This window comes from Petromyzon marinus, chromosome 85 (genome assembly GCF_048934315.1).
Source record: "Petromyzon marinus isolate PM22_M1 ecotype Great Lakes invasive population chromosome 85, UKy_Petmar_22M1.pri1.0, whole genome shotgun sequence".
Classification (NCBI taxonomy): Eukaryota; Metazoa; Chordata; class Hyperoartia; order Petromyzontiformes; family Petromyzontidae; genus Petromyzon; species Petromyzon marinus.
In genome coordinates, this window is record NC_133750.1 from 1,424,442 (window position 1) to 1,443,693 (window position 19,252).

General features: G+C 51.6%; 1 protein-coding gene across 2 annotated transcripts in view; it reads right to left on the reverse strand.

The window, feature by feature from the left end:
- The window catches only part of LOC142907910 (transportin-1-like), a 70,257-nt gene extending 56,456 nt beyond the window's left edge, over window positions 1-13,801 (reverse strand). The window contains exons 1-4 of one of the 2 annotated variants that reach the window (XM_076057847.1): window positions 12,180-13,801; window positions 6,123-6,198; window positions 3,959-4,108; window positions 1,067-1,173 (exon numbers count right to left, since the gene is read on the reverse strand). In XM_076057847.1, the coding sequence (XP_075913962.1) occupies window positions 1,067-1,173; window positions 3,959-4,108; window positions 6,123-6,198; window positions 12,180-12,284 (438 nt within the window). In that variant the 5' untranslated portion in view covers window positions 12,285-13,801. The remainder of the gene's footprint in view (window positions 1-1,066; window positions 1,174-3,958; window positions 4,109-6,122; window positions 6,199-12,179) is intronic. The other variant, XM_076057849.1, reaches the window with a different exon arrangement.
- Between the last annotated feature and the right edge of the window lie 5,451 nt (window positions 13,802-19,252).

Sequence of the window (19,252 nt, forward strand, 5' to 3'; positions counted from 1 at the left end):
TGGGTGAATGAGTGAGTGAGTGGGTGAGTGAGTGGGTGAGCGTGGGTGGGTGAGTGAGTGGGTGAGCGAGTGAGTGGGTGAGCGAGTGAGTGGGTGGGTGAGTGGGTGGGTGAGTGGGTGTGTGAGTGAGTGGCTGAGTGAGTAGTGAGTGGGTGAGTGAGTGGGTGAGTGGGTGAGTGAGTGAGTGAGTGGGTGAGTGGGTGGGTGAGTGGGTGGGTGAATGAGTGAGTGGGTGAGTGAGTGGGTGAGTGAGTGGGTGAGTGAGTGAGTAGTGAGTGAGTGAGTGGGTGAGTGAGTGAGTGGGTGAGTGAATGAGTGAGTGGGTGAGTGAGTAGTGAGTGGGTGAGTGGGTGGGTGGGTGAATGAGTGGGTGAGTGAGTGAGTGAGTAGTGAGTGAGTGAGTGGGTGAGTGAGTGAGTGGGTGAGTGAGTGGGTGAGTGAGTGAGTGGGTGAGTGAATGAGTGAGTGGGTGAGTGAGTGGGTGAGTGAGTGGGTGAGTGAGTGGGTGAGTGAATGAGTGAGTGGGTGAGTGAATGAGTGAGTGGGTGAGTGGGTGAGTGAGTGGGTGAGTGAGTGAGTGAGTGGGTGAGTGAATGAGTGAGTGGGTGAGTGAGTAGTGAGTGGGTGAGTGGGTGGGTGGGTGAGTGAGTAGTGAGTGGGTGAGTGAGTGGGTGAGTGAGTGGGTGAGTGAGTGGGTGAGTGAGTGAGTGGGTGAGTGAATGAGTGAGTGGGTGAGTGAGTGAGTGGGTGAGTGAGTGGGTGAGTGAGTGAATGAGTGAGTGGGTGAGTGAGTGGGTGAGTGAATGAGTGAGTGGGTGAGTGAGTGGGTGAGTGGGTGAGTGGCTGAGTGAGTGAGTGGGTGAGTGAGTGGGTGAATGAGTGAGTGGGTGGGTGAGTGAGTGGGTGAGTGAGTGGGTGAGTGAATGAGTGAGTGGGTGAGTGAGTGAGTGGGTGAGTGAGTAGTGAGTGGGTGAGTGAGTGGGTGAGTGAGTAGTGAGTGGGTGAATGAGTGAGTGGGTGAGTGAGTGGGTGGGTGAGTGGGTGAGTGAGTGGGTGAGTTGCTCACCTCACAGGTGTTGTAGTCATCAGAGTCTAGGAGTGTGCACAGTTTGGGGAGCAGCTCCGGCCAACTCTGAAGTTCACCTCGAGATGCGATGGTGGTGATCAGGATGCCTGCACACCACCATCGCCATCATCATCACCATCATCATCACCATCATCATCGCCATCACCAACATCATCAACATCACCATCATCAACATCATCACCACCATCGCCATCACCAACATCATCAACAACACCATCATCAACATCACCAACATCACCACCATCGCCATCACCACCACCATCATCGCCACCATCGCCACCATCGCCATCACCATCACCAACATCGCCATCATCGCCACCGTCATCGCCATCACCATCACCATCGCCATCACCAACATCATCAACATCACCACACCACCATCGCCATCACCACCATCATCAACATCACCACCAACACCATCATCAACATCACCACCATCGCCATCACCAACATCATCACCATCACCATCACCAACATCATCACCAACACCATCACCATCATCACCATCATCACCAACATCACCATCATCACCAACATCACCATCATCATCACCAACACCATCACCACCATCGCCATCACCAACATCAACACCACCATCACCATCAACATCACCACCATCGCCATCACCAACATCATAAACATCATCATCACCAACACCACCATCATCACCAACATCATCACCATCATTACCAACACCACCATCACCATCATCACCATCACCATCATCACCACCACCATCATCGCCATCACCATCATCAACATCACCAACACGACCAACACCACCATCATCACCATAACTATCATCAACATCATCGCCATCACTATCATCACCAACATCACCAACATCACCATCATCATCATCACCAACATCATCACCAACATCATCACCATCATCACCAACACCACCATCACCATCATCACCATCATCATCACCATCACCATCATCACCACGATCATCATCACCAACACGACCAACACCACCATCATCACCATCACTATCATCAACATCATCGCCATCACCATCATCACCAACACCACCAACACCACCATCATCAACATCATCGCCATCACCATCATCACCAACACCACCAACACCATCATCACCATCATCAACATCACCAACATCATCACCATCATCAACATCACCAACATCACCAACATCATCACCAACATCATCACCATCATCACCAACACCACCAACACCACCATCACCACCATCACCATCATCACCACGATCATCATCACCAACACGACCAACACCACCATCATCACCATCACTATCATCAACATCATCGCCATCACCATTATCACAAACACCACCAACACCATCATTACCATCATCAACATCATCGCCATCACCATCATCACCAACACCACCAACACCACCATCATCAACATCATCGCCATCACCATCATCACCAACACCACCACCATCATCAACATCACCATCATCATCGCCATCACCATCATCATCATCACCAACATCACCATCATCACCACCACCATCATCTTTATCACCACCACCACCATCATCAACATCATCACCACCACCACCATCACCAACATCACCATCACAATCATCAACATCATCATCATCAGAATCATCATCATCTCTGAGCAGCTGGCTGGCTGAGTGAGTGGGTGAGTGAGTGGCTGAGTGAGAGGGTGAGTGAGAGGGTGAGTGAGTGGGCGAGTGTGTGGGCGAGTGTGTGGGTGAGTGTGTGGGTGAGTGTGTGGGCGAGTGTGTGGGCGAGTGTGTGGGTGAGCGTGCGGGTGAGTGAGTGGGTGAGTGAGCGGGTGAGCGTGTTGGTGAGCGTGCGGGTGAGTGAGCGAGCGGGTGAGCGTGCGGGTGAGCGTGCGGGTGAGTGAGTGGGTGAGTGTGTGAGCAAGCGTGTGGGCGAGCGTGTGGGTGAGCGTATGGGTGAGCGTGCGGGTGAGTGAGTGGGTGAGTGAGCGGGTGAGCGTGTTGGTGAGCGTGCGGGTGAGTGAGCGTGCGGGTGAGCGTGCGGGTGAGTGAGTGGGTGAGTGTGTGAGCAAGCGTGTGGGCGAGCGTGTGGGTGAGCGTATGGGTGAGCGTGCGGGTGAGTGAGTGGGTGAGTGAGCGGGTGAGCGTGTTGGTGAGCGTGCGGGTGAGTGAGCGAGCGGGTGAGCGTGTGGGTGAGCGTGCGGGTGAGTGAGTGAGCGGGTGAGCGTGCGGGTGAGTGAGTGGGTGAGCGTGCAGGTGAACATGCGGGTGAGTGAGTGAGCGTGTTGGTGAGCGTGCGGGTGAGTGAGCGAGCGGGTGAGCGTGTGGGCGAGCGAGTGAGCGAGCGGGTGAGCGAGTGAGCGTGCGGGTGAGCGAGCGTGCGGGTGAGCGAGCGAGCGGGTGAGCGAGCGAGCGAGCGGGTGAGCGAGCGGGTGAGCGAGCGAGCGGGTGAGCGTGCGGGTGAGCGAGCGAGCGGGTGAGCGAGCGGGTGAGCGAGCGGGCGAGTGAGCGAGCGAGCGAGCGAGCGAGCGAGTGAGCGTGCGGGTGAGCGAGCGAGCGGGTGAGCGTGCGGGTGAGTGAGCGAGCGGGTGAGCGAGCGGGTGAGCGAGCGAGCGAGCGGGTGAGCGTGCGGGTGAGCGAGTGAGCGTGTGGGTGAGCGAGTGAGCGAGCGAGCAGGTGAGCGTGTGGGCGAGCGAGTGAGCGAGCGGGTGAGCGAGTGGGTGAGCGGGTGAGCGAGTGAGGGGGTGAGCGTGCGAGCGAGCGGGTGAGCGAGCGGGTGAGCGAGTGGGTGAGCGAGCGGGTGAGCGAGCGAGCGGGTGAGCGAGCGAGCGAGCGAGCGTGTGGGTGAGCGAGTGAGCGTGTGGGTGAGCGAGTGAGCGTGTGGGTGAGCGGGCGCTCCCGCTCACCAATGGTGGCTCGTATGAGTGGGCTGGGATCTCCAATGCTTGTGAGGCACTCCCTGCGGATGAATTCTGCCACTGCACAGGGGAATCCCTGGTAGTGAGCCTTGACATTGTTCTTGAGGATGAGGCCACTCAGAGATCGTGTGGGTTCATCTAGAGACACACACAGAGACACACACACAGAGACACACACAGAGAGAGACAGAGACACACACAGAGACACACACAGAGACACACACAGAGACACACACAGAGAGAGACAGAGACACACACAGAGAGAGACAGAGACACACACAGACACACACAGAGACAGACAGAGACACAACCAGACACACACAGAGAGAGACAGAGACACACACAGAGACACACACAGAGAGAAACAGAGACACACAGAGACACACACAGAGACACACACAGAGAGAGACAGAGACACACACAGAGACACACACAGAGAGAAACAGAGACACACAGAGACACACACAGAGACACACACAGAGAGAGACAGAGACACAGCGTGAGACACACACACAGAGACACACACAGAGACACACAGAGACACACACAGAGACACACACAGAGAGAGACAGAGACACACACAGAGACACACAGAGACACACACAGAGAAACACACAGAAACACACAGAGAGAGAGACAGAGACACACAGAGACACACACAGAGACACACACACAGAGACACACACAGAGAGAGACAGAGACACACACAGAGACCCACACAGAGACACACACAGAGAGAGACAGAGACACACAGAGACACACACACAGAGACACACAGAGACACACACAGAGAAACACACAGAAACACACAGAGAGAGAGACAGAGACACACAGAGACACACACAGAGACACACACAGAGAGAGACAGAGACACAGCGTGAGACACACACACATAGACACACACACAGAGACACACACAGAGAGACACACACAGAGACACACACAGAGAGACACACACACACACAGAGACACACACACACAGAGAGAGACAGAGACACACATAGACACACACACACAGAGACACACACACACACAGACACACACACAGAGACACACACACACACAGAGAGACAGAGACACACAGAGACACAGCGTGAGACACACAGAGACACACATACACAGAGACACACACAGACACACACACACAGAGAGAGACAGAGACACACAGAGACACACACACAAAGACACACACAGAGACACACACACACACAAACACAGAGACACACACACACAGAGAGAGACAGAGACACACAGAGACACACACACACAGACACACAAACACAGAGGCACACACGGAGATATTATTTGGTTCTGTTCGGTAAAATCACGTAGATATATAGAAATGTATAGAGAGACTGAGACACACGAAGACACATATTCACCCACTAACCTACTCACCCCGTGTCTCTCTCTCCCTGTCTCTCTCACCCAACCACCCACCCACCCAACCACCCACCCACCCAACCACCCACCCACCAACCCAACCACCCACCCACCCAACCACCCACCCACCCAACCACCCACCCAACCACCCACCCACCCACCCAACCACCCACCCACCCACCCAACCACCCACCCACCCAACCACCCACCCAACCACCCACTCACCCACCGAACCACCCACCCACCCACTCACAAACCCACCCACCCACTCACCCACCAACCCACTCACCAACCCAACCAACCACTCACTCACTCACCAACCCACCTACTCACTAACTCACTGACTTACCAACCGACCCACTCACCCACCAAACCACTCAGCCACCCACCCACCCACTCACCTACCCACCTACCCACCCACCCACTCACCTACCCACCCACCCACCCAGCCACTCACCCAACCACCCAGCCACCCACCCAGCCACCCAGCCACCCACCCACTCACCTACCCACCCACCCACTCACCCACCCACCCACTCACCTACCCACCTACCCACCCACCCACTCACCTACCCACCCACCCACCCACTCACCCACCCAACCACCCAGCCACCCACCCAGCCACCCACTCACCCACCCACCCACCCACTCACCTACCCACCCACCCACTCACTCATCCACCCACCCAACCACCCACTCACCCAACCACCCAGCCACCCACCCAACCAACGACTCACTCACCCAACCACTCACTCAATCACCCACTCACCCTCGCTGGTGAGTTTGGTGAGCACGAATATTAGGTAGTTGTTGAAGTCTGGGTACTGATTGAGCTGCTCCAGTTTCTAGAGGTGGGAGACGGAAGGAATCATGAACATCACCATCATGAACATCACCATCACCACCATCATCATCATCACCACCATGAACATCACCATCACCACCATGAACATCACCATCACCACCATGAACATCATCATCACCACGATCATCATCATCATCACCACCATCATCATCATCACCACCATGAACATCATCATCACCACGATCATCATCATCATCACCACCATCATCACCACCATGAACATCACCATCACCACCATCGCCATCACCGCCATCATCATCATCATCACCACCACCACCATCACCACCACCGCCACCACCACCATCACCACCACCATCACCACCACCATCACCGCCGCCATCATCATCATCGCCACCATCGTCATCATCGCCACCATCGTCATCATCACCGTCATCACCACCATCATCATCTTCACCACCATCATTATTATCACCATCACCACATCACCATCCCCACTATCATCATTATCACCATCATCACATCACCATCACCACTATCATCATCACCATCATCATCATCATCACCACCATCATCATCATCACCATCATTATCATCATTACCATCATTATTATCACCATTATCATCACATCACCATAACCACTATCATCATCACCACCATCACATCACCAATATCATCACTATCATCACCACCACCATCATCATCACCAGCATCACTATCATCATCACGATCACCACCACCACCATCATCACCACCACCACCACCATCATCATCATCACCACCACCATCATCATCGGCACCACCACCACCATCATCATCACATCACCACTATAATCATCACCACCACCACCATCATCATCACCACCATCATCATAATCACATCACCGTCATCATCACATCACCACTATCATCATCACTAAAATCATCACCACCATCACCAACATCATCATCACCACTACCACCACCACAGTGGTGAGAGTGATTAATGGTGAGTGTAGTGGTGAAGGCGTAGTGGTGAGTGGTGGTGAGGGTCGCGGTGAGCGTGGTGAGTGTAATGGTGAGTGTAATGAGTGAAATGGTGAGTGTAATGAGTGAAATGGTGAGTGTAGTGAGTGAAATGGTGAGTGTAGTGGTGAGTTAAGTGGTGAGCGTGGTGAGTGTAGTGAGTTAATTGGTGAGTGTAGTGGTGAGTTAAGTGGTGAGTGTAGTGGTGAGTTAAGTGGTGAGTGTAGTGGTGAGTTAAGTAGTGAGTGTAGTGGTGAGTGTAATGGTGAGTGTAATGAGTGAAATGGTGAGTGTAGTGAGTTAAGTGGTGAGTGTAGTGGTGAGTGTAGTGAGTTAAGTGGTGAGTGTAATGAGTGAAATGGTGAGTGTAGTGAGTTAAGTGGTGAGTTAAGTGGTGAGTGTAGTGAGTGTAGTGGTGAGTGTAGTAGTGAGTGTAGTGAGTTAAGTGGTGAGTGTAGTGGTAAGTTAAGTGGTGAGTGTAGTGAGTGTAGTGGTGAGTGTAGTGAGTTAAGTGGTGAGTGTAGTGAGTTAAGTGGTGAGTGTAGTGGTGAGTGTAGTGAGTTAAGTGGTGAATGTAGTGGTGAGTGTAGTGGTGAGTGAAGTGGTGAGTGTAGTGGTGAGTGTAGTGAGTGAAGTGGTGAGTGTAGTGAGTGAAATGGTGAGTGTAGTGAGTTAAGTGGTGAGTGTAGTGAGTGAAGTGGTGAGTGTAGTGGTGAGTGAAGTAGTGAGTTTAGTGAGTGTAGTGGTGAGCGTAGTGGTGAGTGTAGTGAGTTAAGTGGTGAGTGTAGTGAGTTAAGTGGTGAGTGTAGTGGTGAGTGTAGTGGTGAGTTTTGTGAGTGTCGTGGTGAGTGTAGTGGTGAGTGTGGTGGTGAGTGTAGTGGTGAGTGTAGTGGTGAGTGAAGTGGTGAGTGTAATGATGAGTGTGGTGGTGAGTGTAGTGGTGAGTGTAGTGGTGAGTGTAGTGGTGAGTGTGGTGAGTTTAGTGAGTGTAGTGGTGAGTGTGGTGAGTTTAGTGAGTGTAGTGGTGAGTGTGGTGAGTGTAGTGGTGAGTGTGGTGGTGAGTGTAGTGGTGAGTGTAGTGGTGAGTGTAGTGGTGAGTGAAGTGGTGAGTGTAATGATGAGTGTGGTGAGTGTAGTGAGTTAAGTGGTGAGTGTGGTGAGTGAAGTGGTGAGTGTAGTGGTGAGTGTAGTGGTGAGTGTAGTGGTGAGTGTAGTGGTGAGTTTTGTGAGTGTCGTGGTGAGTGTCGTGGTGAGTGTAGTGGTGAGTTAAGTGGTGAGTTAAGTGGTGAGTTAAGTGGTGAGTGTAGTGGTGAGTGTGGTGAGTGTAGTGGTGAGTGTGGTGAGTGTAGTGGTGAGTGTAGTGGTGAGTTTTGTGAGTGTCGTGGTGAGTGTCGTGGTGAGTGTAGTGGTGAGTGTAGTGGTGAGTTAAGTGGTGAGTTAAGTGGTGAGTTAAGTGGTGAGTGTAGTGGTGAGTGTAGTGGTGAGTGTGGTGAGTGTAGTGGTGAGTGTAGTGGTGAGTTTTGTGAGTGTCGTGGTGAGTGTAGTGGTGAGTGTAGTGGTGAGTGTAGTGGTGAGTGTAGTGGTGAGTTTTGTGAGTGTAGTGGTGAGTGTAGTGGTGAGTTTTGTGAGTGTCGTGGTGAGTGTAGTGGTGAGTGTGGTGAGTGTAGTGGTGAGTGTGGTGAGTGTAGTGGTGAGTGTAGTGGTGAGTTTTGTGAGTGTAGTGGTGAGTGTAGTGGTGAGTGTAGTGGTGAGTGTAGTGAGTGTAGTGGTGAGTGTAGTGGTGAGTGTGGTGAGTGCAGTGGTGAGTGTAGTGGTGAGTGTAGTGGTGAGTGTGGTGGTGAGTTTTAGTGAGTGTAGTGGTAACAATGGGGGATGGGTGATTCTGAGGTAAATTGTTAACACACATTTTTCGCAAAGCGGTGAACTTAATCGCCTTTAGTAGACAGTAAAAAAAAACAAAGTGAACTTTCTACCACTGCTCCTTTTTATATTTCTTACAACGTTGCACGAGGTAACATTTATATTTTTTTATTTAAAAATAAAAATAATTTGGCGGGAATTCAACCGTTCGCGGCTTCCACTCAAAGATGCGCGATTTTAAATAAAAAAAAAACCATTTTTGTCAAGTTTGACCCCCCGTATTTTAGTCAGGAACGTCCTTTAAAGAGTTTTTGTTTGTTTATTTAAACATTAAAAAAATGACGTTATAGTAGCACACACAAGAGGAGTCGTCGCTATCCCATCACCGGAGGCCTTAAAAGGAACACAAAATCGCCTCGCAAACGTTCTCCTTAGTCGGCCCTTCGGTTGACTGAGCTCCCGAAGCGTCGTTCCAAATCGATTAAATCGATCGGGAGCGAGAAATATATAAAAATGAAAATCGACTGCAAGGGCCTCGTAAGTCGGCGTCGAGAAGCCTCGGTCTCGCCTAGATTTGTCGGCCGGGTTACCCCCCTCAAGCTCCGCGGCCCACGCCGCTTCGCCCCCCCCCCTCTCTCTCTCGAGGGTTGAGGGGAGGGAGGGGAGGGGCTGGAGGGGTTAGGAGGGGGGGAGGGGCTGGGGGGGGTTGAGGGGAGGGGCTGGGGGGGGTTAAGCGGTGGTTGAGGGGCGGGGCTGTGAGGGTAAGGGGCGGGGCTGTGGGGGTGAGGGGCGGGGCCGTGGGGGTGAGGAGCGGGGCTATTTGGGTGAGGGGCGGGGCTGTGGGGGTGAGGGGCGGGGCTGTGTGGGGGGGGTGGTGGTTGAGGCCTAGCTCAGGCTTCGTGTAGGCCTCGAGGCTTTTCCCGCATTTAAAAAAAAAGGCTAAACAATTACAAATTAAACATTACAATTAAACAGTAGCATTTCAATTAAGCATTACAAGTAAACATTAACATTACAATGAAACATTAACATTGCAATTAAATGAAACATTACAATGAAGCATTACAATGAAGCATTACAATGAGACATTACATATTTCAATTAAGCAAAATGATGTGGTGAGGACTTGATCGTGAGGTGTTGGTGAGCGAGTGAATGGATGAGTGGCTGGGTGAGTGGCTGGGTGAGTGGCTGAGTGAGTGGCTGAGTGAGTGGCTGGGTGAGTGGCTGGGTGAGTGGCTGGGTGAGTGAGTGAGTGGCTGGGTGAGTGGGTGGGTGAGTGGCTGGGTGAGTGAGTGAGTGGCTGGGTGAGTGGCTGGGTGAGTGGGTGGGTGAGTGGCTGAGTGAGTGGCTGAGTGAGTGGCTGGGTGAGTGGCTGGGTGAGTGGCTGGGTGAGTGAGTGAGTGGCTGGGTGAGTGGGTGGGTGAGTGGCTGGGTGAGTGAGTGAGTGGCTGGGTGAGTGGCTGGGTGAGTGGGTGAGTGAGTGGCTGGGTGAGTGGGTGGCTGGGTGAGTGGGTGGCTGAGTGAGTGGGTGGCTGAGTGAGTGGCTGGCTGAGTGGCTGGGTGAGTGGCTGGGTGAGTGGCTGGCTGAGTGAGTGAGTGGCTGGGTGAGTGAGTGAGTGGCTGGGTGAGTGGCTGGGTGAGTGGGTGGCTGAGTGAGTGGCTGGCTGAGTGGCTGGCTGAGTGAGTGGGTGAGTGGCTGGAAGAGTGAGTGGCTGGGTGAGTGGCTGGGTGAGTGGCTGGATGAGTGAGTGGCTGGCTGAGTGGCTGGGTGAGTGAGTGGCTGGGTGAGTGAGTGGGTGGGCGAGTGGCTGGGTGAGTGAGTGGCTGGGTGAGTGAGTGGGTGGGCGAGTGGCTGGGTGAGTGAGTGGCTGAGTGAGTGAGTGGGTGAGTGGCTGGGTGGGTGGCTGGGTGAGTGAGTGGCTGGGTGAGTGAGTGGCTGGGTGAGTGGCTGGGTGAGTGGCTGGGTGGGTGGCTGGGTGAGTGAGTGGCTGGGTGAGTGAGTGGCTGGGTGAGTGAGTGGATGAGTGAGTAAGTGGCTGAGTGAGTGGCTGGGCGAGTGGCTGAGTGAGTGGCTGGGTGAGTGAGTGGCTGGGTGAGTGGCTGAGTGAGTGGCTGAGTGAGTGGCTGGGTGAGAGTGGCTGGGTGAGAGTGGCTGGGTGAGAGTGGCTGGGTGAGAGTGGCTGGGTGAGTGGCTGGATGAATGAGTGGCTGAGCGAGTGAGTGGGTGGCTGAGTGAGTGGTGGGTGGCTGAGTGAGTGAGATGCTGGGTGAGTGGCTGAGTGAGTGGCTGGCTGAGTGAGTGAGTGGATGAGTGAGTGAGTGGCTGGGTGAGTGAGTGGCTGGGTGAGTGAGTGGCTGAGTGAGTGAGTGGCTGGCTGAGTGGCTGGGTGAGAGTGGCTGGGTGAGTGGCTGGGTGAGTGGCTGGATGAGTGAGTGGCTGAGCGAGTGAGTGGGTGGCTGAGTGAGTGGTGGGTGGCCGAGTGAGTGAGATGCTGGGTGAGTGGCTGAGTGAGTGGCTGGCTGAGTGAGTGAGTGGATGAGTGAGTGAGTGGCTGGGTGAGTGAGTGGCTGAGTGAGTGAGTGGCTGGCTGAGTGGCTGGCTGAGTGAGTGGCTGGGTGAGAGTGGCTGGGTGAGTGGCTGGGTGAGTGGCTGGATGAGTGAGTGGCTGAGCGAGTGAGTGGGTGGCTGAGTGAGTGGTGGGTGGCTGAGTGAGTGAGATGCTGGGCGAGTGGCTGGGTGAGTGAGTGGCTGGGTGAGTGAGTGGCTGGGTGAGTGAGTGGATGAGTGAGCGAGTGGCTGGGTGAGTGAGTGGATGAGTGAGTGGCTGGGTGAGTGAGTGGCTGGGTGAGTGAGTGGGTGAGTGAGTGGCTGGGTGAGTGAGTGGATGGGTGAGTGAGTGGCTGGGTGAGTGAGTGGCTGGGTGAGTGACTGGGTGAGTGGGTGAGTGACTGGGTGAGTGAGTGGCTGGCTGAGTGAGTGGCTGAGTGAGTGAGTGGCTGGCTGAGTGGCTGGCTGAGTGAGTGGATGGGTGAGTGGCTGGGTGAGTGAGTGGCTGGGTGAGCGAGTGGGTGAGTGAGTGAGTGGCTGGGTGAGTGGCTGGGTGAGTGGCTGGGTGAGTGGCTGGGTGAGTCACCTGCTGAACAGTACGCTGGGTGGCTGTATCAGGCGACTGAGATTCGCGCAGCAGCTGCAGAATCTGCTGCAAGCCTTGTTCATCAGGCCTCCACTCACAAGACATCCTCCTACCACTAGTTAGCACCACTAGTTAGCAGTACGAGTGGTAGTACTGGCGAGTACTACTAGTTAGTACTAGTTAATACTTCTAGTTAGTAGTAGTACTGGTAGTACTGGTCCGAGTGCTCGCTAGTAGTACTGATGGTATTAGTCCTAGCGAGCACTAGTTAGTAGTAGTACTAGTTAGTAGTAGTACTAGTTAGTAGTAGTGCTAGTTAGTAGTGTCCTACTGGTTAGAACAACCAGTATCTCTCTCCTCTCGTCTCTCAGGCTCTGTCTGTCTGTGTCTCAGTCTGTCTCTGTCTGTCTCTGTCTGTCTGTCTGTCTCAGTCTGTCTGTCTCAGTCTGTCTGTCTCAGTCTGTCTGTCTCAGTCTGTCTGTCTGTCTCAGTCTGTCTGTCTGTCTGTCTCAGTCTGTCTCAGTCTGTCTCAATCTCTGTCTGTCTCAGGCTGTCTTCCTCAGTCTGTCTGTCTATCTCCGTCTGTCTCAATCTCTGTCTGTCTGTCTCAGGCTCTGTCTGCCTCTGTCTGTCTTCCTCAGTCTGTCTGTCTATTTCAGTCTGTCTATCTCTGGCTGTCTCTGTGTCTATCTCTGGCTGTCTCTGTGTCTATCTCTGGCTGTCTGTGTCTATCTCTGGCTGTTTGTCTCTGTGTATATCTCTGGCTGTCTCTGTCTCTATCTCTGGCTGTCTCTGTGTCTATCTCTGGCTGTCTGTCTCTGTGTCTCTCTGTAGTTGTGTCTCTGTCTCTCTGTAGCTGTGTCTCTCTCTAGTTGTGTCTCTGTGTCTCTGTAGCTGTGTCTATCTCTGGCTGTCTCTGTCTCTCTGTAGCTGTGTCTCTCTCTAGTTGTGTCTCTGTAGCTGTGTCTATCTCTGGTTGTCTCTCTGTAGGCCTCACACGTGAGGCCTCCAGACCCCGATCGGCGAATCTCCGCTAAGCGCTCCGTCTCTTTCTCTCTCTCTCTCCCCTAGTCTCTCTATAGTTGTCTCTGTCTCTCTGTAGCTGTGTCTCTCTGCAGTTGTGTCTCTGTAGCTGTGTCTATCTCTGGTTGTCTCTGTCTCTCTGTAGTCCAGACGTGAGGCCTACAGACCCCGATCGGCGAATCTCCGCTAAGCGCTCCGTCTCTCTCTCTCTCTCCCCTAGTCTCTCTATAGTTGTCTCTGTCTGTCTCTCTGTAGCTGTGTCTCTCTGTAGTTGTGTCTCTGTGTCTCTCTAGCTGTGTCTATCTCTGGTTGTCTCTCTGTAGGCCTCACACGTGAGGCCTACAGACCCCGATCGGCGAATCTCCGCTAAGCGCTCCGTCTCTCTCTCTCTCTCTCCCCCCTAGTCTCTCCCCTAGTCTCTGTCTGTCTCTCTCTGTAGCTGTGTCTCTCTGCAGTTGTGTCTCTGTCTCTCTGTAGCTGTCTACCGGGACCTGTCCCAATGCAGACGACGCGAATTCTGAGAAGCGCTGCTTCGTCGTTCTCTCCCAGGGACTATTGCGACTCGCGCCGCGCGCTGATTGGTCGAGCGGCGCGATGATTGACGGGGAAGTGAGGTGGGCGTGGTGTGGCTTACGGCGCGGGGCGTGAACGGGAAAGGGCGGTGATTGGTCGAGCAGCGTTTGATTGACGGGGAAGTGGGGTGGGCGTGGTGTGGCGATGGCGTGGGGCGTGAATGGAGGGTGGTGATTGGTCGAGCGGCGATGATTGACGGGGCGGGGGATGGTAGCGGGAGCGCCGTGGGGGGGGGGGTGTGGCTACGGCGTGGGGCGTGAATGGAGGGTGGTGATTGGTCGAGCTGCGATGATTGACGGGGCGGGGGATGGGATGGTAGCGGGAGCGCGGTGGGGGGGGGGTGTGGCTACGGCGTGGGGCGTGAACGGAGGCTGGTGATTGGTCGAACGGCGCTGATTGACGGGGCGGGGGATGGTAGCGGGAGTGCGGTGGGGGGGTGTGGCTACAGCGTGGGGCGTGAACCGAGGGTGGTGATTGGTCGAGCGGCGATGATTGACGGGGCGGGGGATGGTAGCGGGAGCGCGGTGGGGGGGGTGTGGCTACAGCGTGGGGCGTGAACCGAGGGTGATGATTGGTCGAGCGGCGATGATTGACGGGGCGGGGGATGGTAGCGGGAGCGCGGTGGGGGAGGTGTGGCTACGGCGTGGGGCGTGAACGGAAGGCGATGATTGGTCGAGGTGGGCGGGGTGGCTGCGGTGTGGGCGTGTAAGGAGAGCGCTGATTGGTCGAGCGGCGACGATTGACGGGTCGGGGTGGGCGGGGTGGCTACAGCGTGGGCGTGAACGGAAGGCGATGATTGGTCGAGGTGGGCGGGGTCGCTGCGGTGTGGGCGTGACATGAGAGTGCTGATTGGTCGAATGGCGATGATTGACGGGTCGGGGTGGGCGGGGTGGCAACAGCGTGGGCGTGAACGAAAGGCGATGATTGGTCGAGGTGGGCGGGGTGGCTACGGTGTGGGCGTGAACGGAGAGCGATGATTGGTCGAGCGGCGATGATTGACGGGTCGGGGTGGGCGGGGTGGCTATAGTGTGGGCGTGAAAGGAGGGCGATGATTGGTCGAGCGGCGTTGATTGACGGTTTGTCGTGCTTGGGGGGAGGGGGTGTGGGGGGGGTGGCTTCGCGGGGGTGGACGTGGAATTGAGATCGCTGATTGGTCCCGGCGGAGATGATTGACGGGCGAAGGCGCCTCCGGTCGCCGTGAGCATCGAACGCGCTGATTGGTTTAGCCACAGGGATGGGCGTGAGAGGAAGGCGGCGAAGATTCGGTTGGGCGACAAACGAGCGCGCCGATTGGTTGAACGTCACGAGGTGGGCGTGATCGAAGGAGGGATGATTGACGGGGGCAACGCGTTACGTCATCATCCGGTGGACCGGAAGATGACGTCACGCAGCTGTAGCTCCACCCACCCTAAGATGAACCTCAACGCTGATTGGCTTCCGCTCGCCCACTGTGATAACAAAGCTCAACGCTGAGTGGCTAAAAGAGCGTTTGGGAAAGTTTATTGAGAAAATTCTCACGGACGTTTCGGCCACAACACAAGGGGCCTTCATCAGGTGAAGGGACCAGACTGTCTAGAGGACAGCGCTGGAGTGAAACGCAGCCAAGCTCAGATCGCGGACCTCTAAGCTTGTGTGAGAAGAAACAGCGCGCCTTGACAAAGGAATTAGCATAGAATTTAGCCTTGAAATAGCTGAGTGATTAGCTTATAAAAAGTCAAAGCCTACACATCCACAGAGGCACCTGGTACAAATCAAACAGGAGAATTTAGCATTGAAATAGCTGAGTGATTAGCTTGTGACTGGTCACAGAAATGGCTATGTTAAAGTCAAAACCTAGACATTCACAGAGGCACCCATTGACAAAGGAATTAGCATAGAATTTAGCATTGAAATAGCTGAGGGATTAGCTTGTGACTGGTGACAGAAATGGCTATGTTAAAGTCAAAGCATACACATTCACAGAGGCACCTAGTACAATTCAAACATGAGAATTTAGCATTGAAATAGCTGAGTGATTAGCTTGTGACTGGTCACAGAAATGGCTATGTTAAAGTCAGAGCATACACATCCACAGAGGCACCTGGTACTAATCAAACAGGAGAATTTAGTATTGAAATAGCTGAGTGATTAGCTTGTGACTGGTCACAGAAATGGCTATGTTAAAGTCAGAGCATACACATCCACAGAGGCACCCCTTGACAAAGGAATTAGCATAGAATTTAGCATTGAAATAGCTAAGTTAAAGTATACACATCCGCAGAGGCACCCCTTGACAAAGGAATTAGCATAGAATTTAGCATTGAAATAGCTGAGTGATTAGCTTGTAAAAAGTCAAAGCCTACACATCCATAGAAGCACCTAGTACAATTCAAACAGGAGAATTTAGCATTGAAATAGCTGAGTGATTAGCTTTGTGACTGGTCACAGAAATGGCTATGTTAAAGTCAAAGCCTACACATCCACAGAGACACCCCTTGACAATGGAATTAGCATAGAATTTAGCATTGAAATAGCTGAGTGATTAGCTTTGTGACTGGTCACAGAAATGGCTATGCTAAAGTCAGAGCATACACATCCACAGAGGCACCTAGTACAAATCAAACAGGAGAATTTAGCATTGAAATAGCTGAGTGATTAGAATTTAGCATTTTAATTGGCGGACTTGACATGATGAACGGTGTAGAGGTGGTGTACATGCGGGTGGACAAGCCGGTTGGCTAGGGGGAAGGGGGAGTTTACCTATTGATGGTGTGAAAAGGGAATTTTTAAGAGCTGCGAAAGTTTGGGGTTCCACTACTTGAAAAAATATACTGTACCATTGAAAATTAGTTTAATGTTCGGTTCGATTTAGAACATCTTTCCAATGGTTGCTTAATTTGAAACCATCCTCTCGGTTGAAATTGTGTCTGTGTTTGTAGATCTGAATTGCCTCGTGAACAAATCTCTGATAAAAAAAACCCGTGGGTTTGCAGAGAACCTTGGTGTCGGAGAAAATTATATCGTGATCACCCACAGCGTTGTAACAGTGATCAGCCACGGCAGAAGAGTTCGTTTTACCGTGTTTCAAATCTGATTTGTGCTCGCAAATTCGGTCAGAGACATGTCGCTTTGTCTCCCCGATGTAGCAGTCACCGCAGGTACAACTCAATTTGTAAACCCCGGGGTACTGTAAGTCAGGAATGACATCCTTCACGGATGGGATCAGATCACGAATTTTGTGTACTGTATTGAACCGGACCTGGATCTTGTGTTTGTTTAGAATTTTTGAAATCTTTTTAGTAGCGCCTGCTATATATGGTAGTGTGATGGTTTTGACCGGAGTATCAAGTGGTTGTTTCTGTATGGAGGGAGAAACAGCTTGGCGGATGGTACGGTCAGAGTATCCATTCCTTTTGAGGGCCAGGTGTACATGTTTTAATTCACTGGTCAGGTGGTGTTGGTCCGAAATGCAATGAGCCCTGTGGTATAACGTTTTGATGAGAGAATTCTTTTGGGCTGGGTGGTGGTGGGAATCAGGCTTCAAGTAGGAATCTGTGTGGATGGGTTTCCTGTAGACAGAATGCCCCAATGAGCCATCAGGTCTCCTCTCAAACAGAACATCCAAGAATGGCAGCTTGCCATCTTTCTCCACTTCCATGGTGAATTTGATGGCGGGATGTCTGGAATTGATGTGGTGTAGGAAAAGGTTCAGAGCCGGGAGGCCACGTGGCCAAATGACGAAAAGTGGCATCCACATATCTCGTCCACAGGGAAGGTCTGAGGGTGGAAGTCTGGATGGCGTCCGATTCAAATTTCTCCATGAAAATATTGGCTATGACTGGTGGCAAGGTGGATCCCATGGGGGTACCCTCATGGTATACTCTCCAATCAGCTGAGCAACACAACTATACGTATTTGTATATCACAGAGCCGTATGGTGAACAATGGTGGTTGTTTTGATTTAAGGCTTTCGTGACTGCAGTAATTCATATTCTTAGTTTTTTTTCGGTAAAGTCACCACGTTGAAGAGAAACAACAAAATAATAATATATATATAAAACAATAAAAAAAATAATTCTCACGACGTTTCGACCATAACTCAAACGGTCATCTTCAGGTGTGTTCGTCTGCATAAATTTATTTTTAAACGGCACATTTATTTATTTATAAAAACGTTAGCGCCACGTGCAGCGATTTGGCAGTTTATTTAGGACTAGTCCATCTATATTCTGAAAAGAGGAGCGGGGAGACATTTATTTATTTTTTTATAAATAAATAAATGCGCCGTTTAAAAATAAATTTATGCAAACCAACACACCTGAAAACGACCGTTTGAGTTATGGTCGAAACGTCGTGAGAATTTTTTTGCTTATTGTTTTATATTTTTATTTATTATTTTGTTGTTTCCCTTCAACGTGGTGACTTTACCGAAAAAACTAAGAATAGTCCATCTATATTCTGAAAAGAGGAGCGGGGAGACATTTATTTATTTATTTTATAAATAAATAAATGCGCCGTTTAAAAATAAATTTATGCAAACCAACACACCTGAAAACGACCGTTTGAGTTATGGTCGAAACGTCGTGAGAATTTTTTTGCTTATTGTTTTATATTTTTTTTTTATTATTTTGTCGTTTCCCTTCAACGTGGTGACTTTACCGAAAAAAACTAAGACTAATGGTGGTTGTTCTTCCTCTCAACGCCAGCACCTCTCAACACCAGCACCATGGACAGCGAACGAGCCCCGTTCAGACGGACGAGTCAATCCATGCTCGGAACGGAGGACGGAGTAGAGAAACAGCCACCATGTGCTGTCATACTCCATGGTATAAACCGTAACATTAAACCGTGGTGTGAGAGGTATTAAGAGTCAATGCCGGCGAAAGAGCTGCGGTCTGAAGGTCATCGTAAAACATACAATTAATTAAGAACAGAAATGGTTTAAAACATTTTGATTTAAAGCTTTCGTGACTGCAGTAATTCATATTCTTAGTTTTTTCGGTAAAGTCACGTTGAAGAGAAACAACAAAATAACAAAATATATATAAAACAATAAAACATTCTCACGACGTTTCGACCATAACTCAAACGGTCATCATCAAACCGACACACCTGATGATGACCGTTTGAGTTATGGTCGAAACGTCGTGAGAATTTTTTATTGTTTTATATATATTTTGTTATTTTGTTGTTTCTCTTCAACGTGACTTTACCGAAAAAACTAAGGTTTAAAACATCTTTAAAAAAATTTCGTCTCCCCCCTCCTCTTTTCAGAATATAGATGGACTAGTCCTGGGTAAACTGGCAAATCGCTGCGCGTGGCGCTAACGTTTTTATAAATAAATAAATAAATGCGCCGTTTAAAAATAAATTTATGCAAACCAACACACCTGAAGGTGACCGTTTGAGTTATGGTCGAAACGTCGTGAGAAATTTTTTTATTGTTTTATATATATTTCATATTATTTTGTTGTTTCTCTTCAACGTGGTGACTTTAC